Genomic DNA, 13,177 nt, shown 5'->3' with positions numbered 1-13,177 from the left:
GTAGTTTATCGATAAAAGAAACATTTAGCTAATATATAATAACATGTCTCATTAGATAATGACATTGGAATCTCCTTAAGACTGTATTTGTATATGGCGATCTAGTTTGTGTTTATAAAAAAACAATGACGTCAGCAGCAGTGAACCTACTTCATGAAATAATGTACCGTAGTTTATTGTTGCATAATTTATCAGTGTATTGATGCAATAGGCCTATAAATAACTGTATGTTTTATAAATACATGCGGATCCCACGCACTGGCTTTAATAACAAGAAACAACATCAATGCAAAGGCATGCACAACATTATAACATTTTGGTTCCATTTATAAGCCTCGAGGTACTCAATTTAAAAATCCTGCATCCGACATAAAGTGGTGGTATACATCAGTGAATTAGACCTTTTACGTTTTACAATATTGGGCATGATTAAGGGCTAGACAAATCTTTAAAAAAAAATCTTTTTCGAAATTGAGACATGACGATAAAATCCTTCATCTCACCATTTGGTGGATCTTTTAAGCTTAATTCGCTTTATTAGACAGTTTTGAAATAAACATGACAAAACGGATACCAGGAAATAGAACCACAGAATGTCATGATAATACAGATCAACATACTGACTAAATAAAAGGAGATACATTATACATTATTAAATACTCACCATTATCGCAGAAATTAATTGCACAAAAAAGGGGCCGTAGCAATATTATCCTAGCCTCATGCAGGAATATCACAGATTCGAATATAGGCCTACACATCATTATGTGTTGTTAGATCTCTAGTGACTATACTATGGTTCAATAACGATTTGTGATTTTTTGACCTTGAATGACATCGGTAGGCCTATCACCAACCAACGGTTAATTCAAGTGCAATATATTGAACTGGATCGATATTAGGAATAATAACATTAACCCAAGGTTAAACTAGACATTGTTAATGGTATCTTAATATGCCTACCGATCTTATGGAGTTAACGGTTGGGAAATTTGGGGGAGGGGAACGATGCGTTGGAGTAGACCGGACGATAAAGCGTGGTTCCCACTAGAACGCAACGCAGCGACGTATCGACGCAAAGTGATTTATTGCGTAATCACAAGTGGGAACCGACGACTCAATAGTGCGGCAAATATCGCAGGTTTGATTTTTAACGCAGGCGGGGGAAAACACAATTATTGGAAGGGCATTTGCTTACGTTGCGTAAATTGCGTTAATGTGATAGAACGCTGTATATTACCCTTCCCATAAGTGGATCCAGGAAGCTCCCCTCACCCATCCCCGCTAAATCCAAAAGATTAGGAAATTGGATAAAGTTCAGCGCTTTTACAATAATTGTATACCCACGCCCTCTCCCCACCTATTTCAAAATCCTGGATCCCAGACCACGTAAAGTAGTATGTACGCTCTTTACTTTTGTTGATAAACTGATCAAATTAAATAATATGCAATAAATATCTATTTATGTATCATAATGCATTATAATATAAATATTAGGTTAATAACCGATGTAGTGTACATTTAACAAAGGTGTATATCCATAGGTACAGTGTACACTTTAAACACAGTTATCGTGTTTGTCAACAATGCAGTGTGTTTCATAATAGTAGAAAATATTTCATATTTGAGATTTGATAACAATTTTCAAATTAGATACAACACATTTGATTTTAAAACACGCGATGACTTTGTTAAATTTTAAATATAAACATTTGATAATGTCAATAAAATAAGACTAAACGCCATGTAGGCATAACTATGGACATATTTTTTTTATTCAATAGATCGAAAATAAATCTATCTATTGGATCAACAAAAAAGAAACATTGTTCTTCTATAATATTAGGATCCAAATGAAATTATTTCAAGATTTAATAACTATAGAGAAACAAAAACAAAACACTATTAGCCAAGACGTACCGTAGGAAATAGAACAACAAGTGTTCATTGATTTATTTCCTCCTGGTTACACGGAGGCTTTTGGTAAGTAACAAAGCGTTTGGCGTTAAGTGTGAACGCACATTTCAGGCGTCCCACTGAATACTAATAAGATATTAGGCCTGTGTATTTAGGAGGGCCTAGATGATGACTAACAACAAGAAACCCAAAGGTAATTTAAATAATGAGCAATGTCCCAATAAAATGATTTACTTACCATACCAAGTACTACTGTAGCCTATGTTTTAAGATAAATATTCCAAATAAATCAACTCTTATAGGATAATTCTTCTTGAACAATACGATGTATTAGGCCTAGGATTTAAAACTATCGTCCAACAAGCAATGGACCGAAAATGATCTCTCAACTGTATTTGAACGGTGCAAACAAGATCCAAGAACACTAAATATACAAAGTTTACCCATCTTTATTCATCACTGTGTAACTTGAACTTTAAAGGTGACATGAACAATACAACGCGCCGTGTTTACGGTAAGTGTTCATATTTTGACAGTACGGTCTACATTAAAAACAAGCACAATGTTGGTAATGCGCTAACATAATGGAAAATTTGTATACAGTGTCATTAATTCTACGTACCTGGTAATTACCAACACAATAGATTACCCATCAAATTATCCCTTTATATGGGGAGTCTCAAAGGAGGGTTCGACTGTGTATACAAAATTACTCTTTTTTCCGTACACTACACATTATTCCTTTTTTTGTTGTCTTGTGTGAGTTCATCTCACGTTTATTTAAATTCTCATTGGTGAATATTCACACATTATTCTTAGGGAATTGAGTAGGCCTATGTATGCAAAATAAGTGACTTTTTATGCGCCTCTGAATAAATTAGGGAATTCAGTATGAATGCAAAATAAGTGATTTTTCTTACGGGCCTCTGAAATGAGTTGTAGAACATAGTGAGAAGACTCAGATATTTCAAGTCACAAATAAATCCATGTACATTACCTACTGCAATAACCTATTAAAACGTAACACATAAAAGTATTTTCCGACTTTCATTTCGACGGAAAATAATTGAAACGAGAAAATAATACTATATAATGTTACCATTATTAACTTTTCAACTATAATTGTAACAAGACTAACGGCGTAAGAATAAAAATAAAATAAAATATTAGGCCTAAGTTAATTATTATTTAATATGGAAACTCACCAAACTTTGTGCAAACATAACAAATTAAGAAAAACGTTTAATAACTCCTCACAGCACCGGTCTATTTCACAGTGTGCTTAAATAATAATTATACAAGATCTGAAAATAACTGTGACGAAAGCAATTTATCTTATAACTGATGACTGACGCCAGATAGATAGCTTTTGTCCACTAGTTTTGTTTAAAAATGCCATTTGTTCTTAGCAACTCTAAAATTCGACGTAGAATATCATTCCAACTCGTTTGAAGATGTAATCAGCACTTCAGAAGCAAATAACATGGTTAAACATGTGTTTCAGATAAGTCAAAAGATACAATTAAATTATCAATGTGTAATCTTAGTGTAACCAAACGTTATTCTGATACATGGGTGAGACCAGGCCAAGTTTGTGGACATGCGCATGAGCCTCAATAAGTTGGACTGAACCTATTCGATTGTATTTTCGCAAAGATCATATTATCAGCGATTTCATTGCTTTTATTCTGTATACTTCTACCATATAAATAACTCCATGCTTCTACCGTGTCATTGCCAATAGGCTCATTCCATCAACTTATTTTAAACCGCACTCTGTTTCGGACACGCTTTGGTAAAAACTCTCGTAACGTTGACAGTACGGTCAAGATGAACCTACGACTTGAACTTAGTAGTAAGCTTGGATTTTACCAAGCTTCTCTACTACCATAACAATTCGCCAAGCAACTGCAGTACGAGTTTATCGACAATACGAGCTCAGAACACTACACATTATCAATAGAAGAGAAGACGCGCTATTTGTATACATATTTCTTAAATGTAGGTGTGGACGGAGGCTTCATGAATTGTTTTACTCTTTCAGATAGGACACTGTTCTGACGTTTAGTGTCCAGTTTTAATGCTTTTATTCTCAAAAGTGTTGATGAAGGTACTTCACTCGTGAACCTTTCAGGAGCAGCAGTCTTTGTTGGTGAGACAGAGTCTTCTGTTGACTTCTGAACCTTTTGACTTTTAACTGAAAAAGGTTCCTTATAAAAACCATATTCTTCTTCGTCATCTATCCAAGATGAAGTATTAAAAGGAGAGGACGGGTGTTTCACATTTTCCTGTCTATATGTCAATGAACTTTTAGAACGCTTTCTGATATGCTCATATTCTACGATGCTTAACCTGTGATTTGACAATCGAGTGTTGGAAAGTAATTCGCTACGAGTTGTTGAAAATGAACAATGTCGTGTTGAATTCCTAGATGAAGACCGAGAAGTCGAATCTCTGGATTGAGCAGCTCCAGTTGAGGATGCAGACGGTCCAATAGAAACGAAGTAACGTCGGCATAATGTCGGAGGTATGAATTTCGTAACACTTTTACAAGTTAAAAAAGGTGGTTTTTCTAAACCAGCGACTTGACGTGAAGAAAACGTCATAGTTGTCTGTGCCTTTGCAAGCTCGACTCCTTGGAGTTCTTTTCGAATTGCCCTCATTTCTGTGAAGTGTTTCACAGCATCGGTGTGCTTTTTCTTTTCCATCTTATCAAACGTTACTTTTAACTTTCTCTCTTCAGTTTTAATATTTTTCTGAACTCTAACCATGTCAACGGACACTGGAAATGCCTTGAATTCACGAGACTTTTTAGCACTCGATGCCATATTTGTCTGTCATAAGCAGGAAACACAATAAAACATTATACAAAAACCAGTTAATGTTCTTTAAGATCGGGCTGAAATATTCAAAATCATTGTATCTGTACGGTGTGTTTTCCAGTAAAACATCCAAAGTAGCTCAATCGTTTAGAGGAACGTCAGTATGTTTACATCCATTAATACGGCGTACAAAATTCACAAAATCAGAAAGACAACAGGTGCATATAAAACACATGAAAACATCATACAAGAACCAGTTAATGTTCCTTAAGATCGGGCTGAAATATTCACATGTTCTATCTGTGCAGTATGTTTTCCAGTAAGATATCCAAAGTAGCTCAATCGTTTAAAGGAACGTTAGTAGGCTTACAGCCGTTAATACGGCGTATAAAATTTACAAAATCTGAAAGGCAACCAGAGCCTATGTCATTCATGTTCGTAATCAGACGATGAAGACAGCAGTATGTTAACGACGACACTCTAGATAATTGCCATAGTTGAATATTGCTAAGCAACAACGCAACTTAGCACAGATTTGTCAACTCTCTTCATTCACATAATCTTCTTTAATATCCAAACCAAATAAAAATTCTTCTAACCATTCAACAATAAAGTCTGAGGGTGCTGCGGTATGACTTTTTATTTGTCTAGAACATGAAAACTCCATCAGTCATCGTTGTGATGTGTTTGCCGAGTAAACATTGCGTCGTGACAATTATCGGCAAGATGAAGAGAATTTGATTAGCAACAATACCGCATCATGCATGATTTCAAGTAGTTTTCTATATTCTTATGATAATGCGTGCCAACCTACAAAACGTGTTTATAGCTTTTAGATGAAGGATTGTGATTGACTTTCAAGACGCATAGCATACTTAGCTTCTTAACAACATGACAAACGCAGTAATTTAAATAGGTCTAAATAGGTCAAATGTTGTCTAATGTATCTTCAATGTGTAACAGCAAATTAAGTACAAACCATATATATATATAGTTTTCAAAACCTCCAAAGGTTGAACTGTAATTATCTTTTTATTTGGATTGAAAGCTGACTCGACAGTTTAAATCTTCTACTGAATGGTATTATTTTTATATGAAATACATATTTGTCCTGGACGGCGATTCTTATCTTTAAGAATGCGTTTACTTTTTGGCGAAATTCGTTTACGCATGCGCAATAAGTGTATTGCTTTCAATAAAATAAAAACCAAATCATTTGAAATACAATATACAAAAATAATGAAAAATTTTGAAGAAAAAAATTCCCAACAGCAAATGCAGTTTTTAACAATGAGGAAGACCACAACAAGATGAATTTTATTATTAATTTAACGTTTTCCCCATCATATCATCCATTGCTATATAGTTACCTAAACAAGAGATTATTATAAAACATTCCCTCTTAAATGTCCACAGCGGTAAATTAAAGTTACAAACCATAATTAAGTGAACAAAAATACTCTAGTAAAGTTAGATTTGAGTTACCCCATGTGTTTTCAAAAGAGAATAAAGTATGGTTGAGAATGTCTCGAGATCGGTTATGATACAATCGTCTTTTTCTATTCTTCAAGGTGCACATCGCACTTTACCGGTGTCTATTCGCCAAGCAAACGTTTAATTAAACAATATCACAATTTACTTCTAAACTTTTTCTGCATCTTTGGATTCTTTCCATCGTACTCCTCTTCTGATGCATCCAGCATTTTCATTGCAGTTTCTAATGCACAGCAGATGTTATCAAGATGGTGGAATGGAACATGCTTATGCACTGGTAGATAGACAACCCTTTCCAACATGCTACATGCCTCATGTGGATATGGGGCTTCTGTCTGGTTAGTTGCGACTACTATGGAAAGTTGTGTAGCACCACTGTAGGCATCAACACCAAGTGACGATAACAGTTTGATGAACTTTGTTGGGTTATTCTGGAAAAGAACATTTTACAAAGACGTACCCATTATTCGGATTTTGGCTATATCTTGGGAATTTAGTGGGTTGTCATGTGCAATCAAACAAAACCAATGCTGGGTTCGAAAAAAAAGAGAACCCACTCTGTTAATAGGCCTAGGCTAATAACTATGTGTTTTACCATAATTATCTTACCATGCAATATACAAGTGTTTGGACCAAATCTGAAAATTAGCTTAGACTTACTGCAGTTTCAGTCAGTTCTCGGTACTGTATCTATTTCCGAAGTATCATAGAAGAAATACAACATCATATGTATTTTATGTGTATCTAGTTAGTAACACAACCCTTAACATAATCTTACATGATAAATGAGATGCTGTATTAACAAATATTCCTATGATATTTCGGAAATAGATAGTTAAAGTGGAGATACAGCACTGGGAATTCTATATAAAATAGCAGTGTAAGATGTTTTGAACTTTATACACATATATAAAAGATTCATCATCGTCTGTGTATTATTTTTTAACCAGATTCTTCCTCCCGATTGCTCAGGTCCAAAAAGGAGTCAATTATACATCAACTCTCAGCTATTCAATGTCAGGGGTAGTCACCGTGCCCATCTCCCACACAACTTACCACAAGGACAGGAAATAGCCAATAGTTTTTCGAATCATTGTCACGCCCCACCAACATTTCACTGGGTATCTTATTTGCCACATACTCGTATCTTCTCATTCCTTCTTTGAAAGAGTCTGGGTCAACATTTTTCAACCTAAACAGGTATAATAAGCATTATTTGTGTTTTTTAAAATAATATTTTCAATTGTAGTTCACTATAACTAAAAAATTAGTATTGTTATAAATTAATTATTTTGTTTATTCATACCTTCGGTATATCATCCACATTAACGGCGTAGACGGTTGCTGACGTATAGACTTAATTAGGTCACCCGGAAAAGTGCGTAAATACTGTACAAACAAGTCCTTGTAATTAATGTTCAATTCACGAGCAACCATTGTAACATACTTTGTAACAAATGGACTATTCACTAACGTCATCAGAAATGCATACTTCAGCACTTTTCGCAAGTATTGACTTCTGTTCTGCACTGGATATGTTTCATGCAGAGAGGTCATCCTTTCTGCTATCTGAGGGTCATGAACTTTGACCAGCGAACCCCCAAATGCTGTTGCGTGTTTGATTATTCCAAAACTAAACATCGCAATATCTGCCTGCGCATTACCAAGTTCTTCAAGACCGTGAAACGATTCTGCACAGTCCTCAATTACGTCAAGATTATGTTGCTTAGCAACTGATATCAAATCATCTATATTCGAATATTTGCCATAAATATGGGAAACTAAAACACCAACAGTTTTGTTTGATACCATCTGTTTAAAAGAGTCTAGATTAGGTAACAATGTATTGATACTGATATCCCATGGAACCACATTTAACCCATGATGTTTTACAATTTCACTCATACTTGGGATATTGACAGCAGTCATAATGACCTCTGACCCTATCGGGTACTTCTTGACCTGTAAGTACAGGTCAAACGCTGACCTCACTGACAGACATGGAATCACTGTGTTTCGGTTTTTAATATTCTGAAATGTGTCCTGCAACTTGCGTTTGACATCCTCCCGGTTATCGTGACCTAGACTCATTGTCATGGAAACAGCTGCTAGGACATCATACCATGATGCATCTGGGAAATTAAAAATAGCAATAAAATTTAATAAAACATTATTTCAAAGACTTTGTATCTTTACAGTTGTTGTATATTAATTGTTTCATTGTAAAAATGCATCTAGTTACTGTGAAAACAAAATAATTCACGAATCTGAAGAGATTTCAGTAAGCTTGTGTTCCCACTAGAACGCAACGACGTAGGCGCAACGCAAGGACGTAGGCGCAACGCAATGACGTATGCGCAACCAAGCCAAGGACGTAGGCGCAACGCCAGGACGTAGGCGAAACGCAAGGACGTAGGCGCAACGCAACGCAAGGACGTAGGCGCAACGCAAGTGAGTTGACCAATTACGAGCGATAGTCATTGGTTAAACAGCGATATATAAAAAAGATATTGTAAATATAAATCACTTGAAAGAACGCCTTCGAAAAGACTGTATATAAAATACATGTACTAAAAGATAGAAATAGAAAAAGTATCTCTTTTTTATTGTAAGCTGATGTAATCTATCTCCTTTTGTTAATTGGCCTTCTAGGAGGGATGAATAAAGATATTTACTGATACTACAAAATATAAAAACGCAGAAAATTTAGACAGTAATTCTTATAACATTAATTTGTAAAAACGTATAATTCAGATAAAACTTACCAATGTGTAAGCAAGCATATGGAACGATGTTAGCAGCCATTTCAATCTGTAGGCCTATGTGCTATTGTTTCTGCTGTAACAGAAAGATCATCAACAGTAAGGTACAAATTACTCAGCATGCGACAGATGGTAGGTACTTCATAATCGCTTTAAGAGCTTTGGGGGAAATCCATTACATATACTAGCCTACTACTGTACAATATTATCAGAAATTAATTAATAATTTATTCAAATAATTTACAAAAACAATGGTTGTAATTTTCTTGTGTAAACAAAATAAACGATATTTGTTTTCATTAATATGTAATAATATATATTTTTTTAGTTAAAGATTATTATTCTCCACCTAAAAAAAAAATTAGTATAAACAATTTTTTGTTGAATATACTGTTTTAATAAATGTCGCAAAATAATTAGGCCTATTCATTTTAAACACAGTATAAATTAAAATGTTAAAAATTATCTACCTGAAAATCGTAATTTAGAGGGAACAGTCAACCATAAACTAATTCTTTAAGTACAACTGTTTTTTTATTTTTTTTTGTGTTAAATTTAACCTTTTATTTTGTCTGTTTATAACGAACTAAAATCATTGTTTTTGTTGGGGTTTTTTCCTACGGAAGTGAATTTCATAAAAACTACAAAATAGCCTATTCAAAGTTTTGATTTATTTATATTTATTCTTTATGTTTTGAGGGACAATACAATTTACTGATATAGGCCTACAGAACATAATACATTAATAAACACATTAGGCAGCAATGAACATTAATTCGAAACCGCCCGGAGATATACTGAAATTTAATTAATTAATTTGAAACGATAAAGATGAGGAAATCTGTGAGAATGAGAAAAAGTCGCCCCAACCGGGACTCGAACTCGGACCGCCTGCTTGATATGCAGATGTCCTAACCATTAGACCACTGGGGCTTTCATGGTATTGTTCAAACTCGATTGGATAGCGACTCTTTAACACTCTCGGCGTAATACATAATACATTTATAATTACTTGGCCTACTTACTAACATCTCACGCCACCAACTACCACCGTTCTTCCACTCAAGAAACATGAATATCAATTAGCAAAGACAACACTCGACACCTTTTGTTTGGACATTGTCGTTAGTATTTCTTTGTTTACGCCAAAGCTTGTAGGCTATTACCATTAAGTTTCCGATAAAGATTTACTCTCAAATTTCAAATCATAAATCCGATTTTCGCTATCCATCACCTAGGAAAATATATATTGTAATTTCTTGGTTCCAATTTAATTTGGATGAAACGTAATGATGTAACGATTAAATGTCATCCGATCTGTCGTTTGCGTCGCGTTCAAGATATACACGTTACCGTCGAATGCATCGTATACCGTTTAACGTGAAGACGCCTTTATCATTTATTTAACTCTCGCATTCTAAAGAACTGTAATGTACATTCTTCAATCATGGAGTTCAATCAATAATTCAATATCATCAGCGATTTGAAATTCTGGTTTTTAATTTTGTTTACACAAACGAGATGTTACTATTTTCTACTTAATATCAACGCAAATACTTTGTACAATTTTTCTGTGCAAGTTTAAAAAAAATACAGTATAATCATGAAATAATAATTATAATACCGGTAGGCAATGTATAAAAGACGTAACTTGCCTCTATAGTCTTTTTTATGTAATCTTTTACTATCAACTATGTATGACACGCCATATGTGCCACACTGCTTATACCAATAAGTCAAATTGCCATCAAGCACCTATACATTAGGAGAAGTAAAGTATACTTCTATAGTAAAATCAACCATGGATTAGGGATCAATCTATTAAACACAAATGTTAATCAGTCATCGATGAAACAGAAATCTCCAAAAAAGCATTCTTTACTAAAAATAGATTTAATGATATTGGAGCTAATGACCTAATTGATCTCTACTTGTTACCTTAATCAAATATAAATTAAAGATGGCTAACAAGGAAACTTATTTACATAATTCATCAAATTAATTATCTATTATCATATTCTTAGTGGAAAAATCATTAAGGAATATCTTCATAAGACTTGGCCATAGAATATATGAAGAACTATTTCTTAATAAATATCTTTTTCACCACTCTGTACCGTGCATTCAATCCAATTTCTACACTCTTTTTTTATCCTTCTTCTACAAACTTTTATACAAAATTGATATCAGACTTGCTGCCAATTTCTTTGTCTTTTTTACATTGTTTTGATACTCAAGTATCAGTATGACACGCCAAATGTGCCAAAATATTTTCTTTTTACAAATGATAACTAAAATCACCATCTAGAACGAAAAGCGCTGTCTACAATATCAAACTTTATGTGATGAAAACAATTTAATGTGCCCATATATGGACATGCTGATGTCATATCACTACCGTATTTGGATATATCACTGCCATATTTGGGCACATTACACTAGTTTGATAGAGCAGACAGAGCTTAATGTACACCAAGAATGAGTTGAATGTACGAACTTCTATCATCCAACAGACACAACACAGATATTCTTAACTATCTTCATCCGGGGAGTAATCGTCATCTTCTTCCACGGCCTGTTCCTTCTTTGCCCAGAATTCATGAACGTCTTTGACCATCAATGCCTTTGCTAACATCTTCTCCAATGTTCCATCATCCAACATACAGCTGGAATACCATACTGGACTGTCTGGGATGCACATTCTTTCCGGAATTAGGTACAAGGAATTCTGTTTGTTTTTCACCGTCTCTGGGCTGTAAATAAAAAGAAAATCTAATTTATGGAAAGACTTTAATTAACATATCATTTTAATATCTTTTCACAAAGTCCCAAATTTGTTTATTTGTTTGTTTGTTTTTTATTCGGTACTCAAGAAATACAACAAAAATACCAGGATGACCCATAAAGCTGAAACAGCTTAATTCCAATGGGGTCCTTTAAACAAGCAAGTTAGATAATAATGTGTACATTATAAATGCATACTAATACAATAAACAGAAACATCCATATACAAAATACAAAATACAAAATACAAATACTAAGTTAACCAATACTCTCATTATTCCTCCTCCTCCTCCCCCAAATCACCACCAATACTCTCATTATTCCTCCTCCTCCTCCACCAAATCACCACCAATACTCTCATTATTCCTCCTCCTCCTCCACCAAATCACCACCAATACTCTCATTATTCCTCCTCCTCCTCCACCAAATCACCACCAATACTCTCATTATCCTCCTCCTCCTCCTCCCCCAAATCACCACCAATACTCTCATTATTCCTCCTCCTCCTCCTCCACCAAATCACCACCAATACTCTCATTATTCCTCCTCCTCCTCCCCCAAATCACCACCAATACTCTCATTATTCCTCCTCCTCCTCCCCCAAATCACCACCAATACTCTCATTATTCCTCCTCCTCCTCCACCAAATCACCACCAATACTCTCATTATTCCTCCTCCCTCATCCTCCAAATCACCACCAATACTCTCATTATTCCTCCTCCTCCTCCACCAAATCACCACCAATACTCTCATTATTCCTCCTCCTCCTCCCCAATCACCACCAATACTCTCATTATTCCTCCTCCTCCTCCACCAAATCACCACCAATACTCTCATTATTCCTCCTCCTCCTCCACCAAATCACCACCAATACTCTCAGTATTCCTCCTCCCTCCTCCACCAAATCACCACCAATACTCTCATTATTCCTCCTCCTCCTCCACCAAATCACCACCAATACTCTCATTATTCCTCCTCCTCCTCCACCAAATCACCACCAATACTCTCATTATTCCTCCTCCTCCTCCACCAAATCACCACCAATACTCTCATTATTCCTCCTCCTCCTCCCCCAAATCACCACCAATACTCTCATTATTCCTCCTCCTCCTCCCCAAATCACCACCAATACTCTCATTATTCCTCCCTCCTCCCCCAAATCACCACCAATACTCTCATTATTCCTCCTCCTCCTCCCCCAAATCACCACCAATACTCTCATTATTCCCTCCTCCTCCTCCCCAAATCACCACCAATACTCTCATTATTCCTCCTTCTCCTCCTCCAAATCACCACCAATACTCTCATTATTCCTCCTCCTCCTCCCCCAAATCACCACCAATACTCTCATTATTCCTCCTCCTCCTCCTCCTCCAAATCACCACCAATACTCTCAT

General features: G+C 35.2%; 2 protein-coding genes across 2 annotated transcripts in view; both read right to left on the bottom strand.

Annotated features, from left to right (window-relative positions):
* Nucleotides 1-6,367: 6,367 nt before the first annotated feature.
* Nucleotides 6,368-9,038, bottom strand: LOC140054889 (uncharacterized). The gene is made up of 4 exons (XM_072100000.1): nt 8,999-9,038; nt 7,540-8,365; nt 7,290-7,425; nt 6,368-6,664 (listed from the first exon to the last, which is right to left on the bottom strand). The coding sequence occupies exons 1-4, from the start codon at nt 9,036-9,038 to the stop codon at nt 6,368-6,370; spliced, it is 1,299 nt and encodes a 432-aa protein (XP_071956101.1).
* A 1,454-nt stretch (nt 9,039-10,492) lies between these two features.
* LOC140054888 (zinc finger MYM-type protein 2-like) overlaps nt 10,493-13,177 on the bottom strand; it is a 41,624-nt gene continuing 38,939 nt past the window's right edge. The window contains exon 15 of the mRNA XM_072099999.1: nt 10,493-11,748. Coding sequence (XP_071956100.1) covers nt 11,526-11,748 — 223 coding nt within the window. The 3' untranslated portion in view covers nt 10,493-11,525. The remainder of the gene's footprint in view (nt 11,749-13,177) is intronic.

This window comes from Antedon mediterranea, chromosome 7 (assembly GCF_964355755.1).
Source record: "Antedon mediterranea chromosome 7, ecAntMedi1.1, whole genome shotgun sequence".
Classification (NCBI taxonomy): domain Eukaryota; kingdom Metazoa; phylum Echinodermata; class Crinoidea; order Comatulida; family Antedonidae; genus Antedon; species Antedon mediterranea.
The sequence above is the reverse complement of the archived record's forward strand: the minus strand, read 5'-3'. Positions and strand labels throughout refer to the sequence as shown.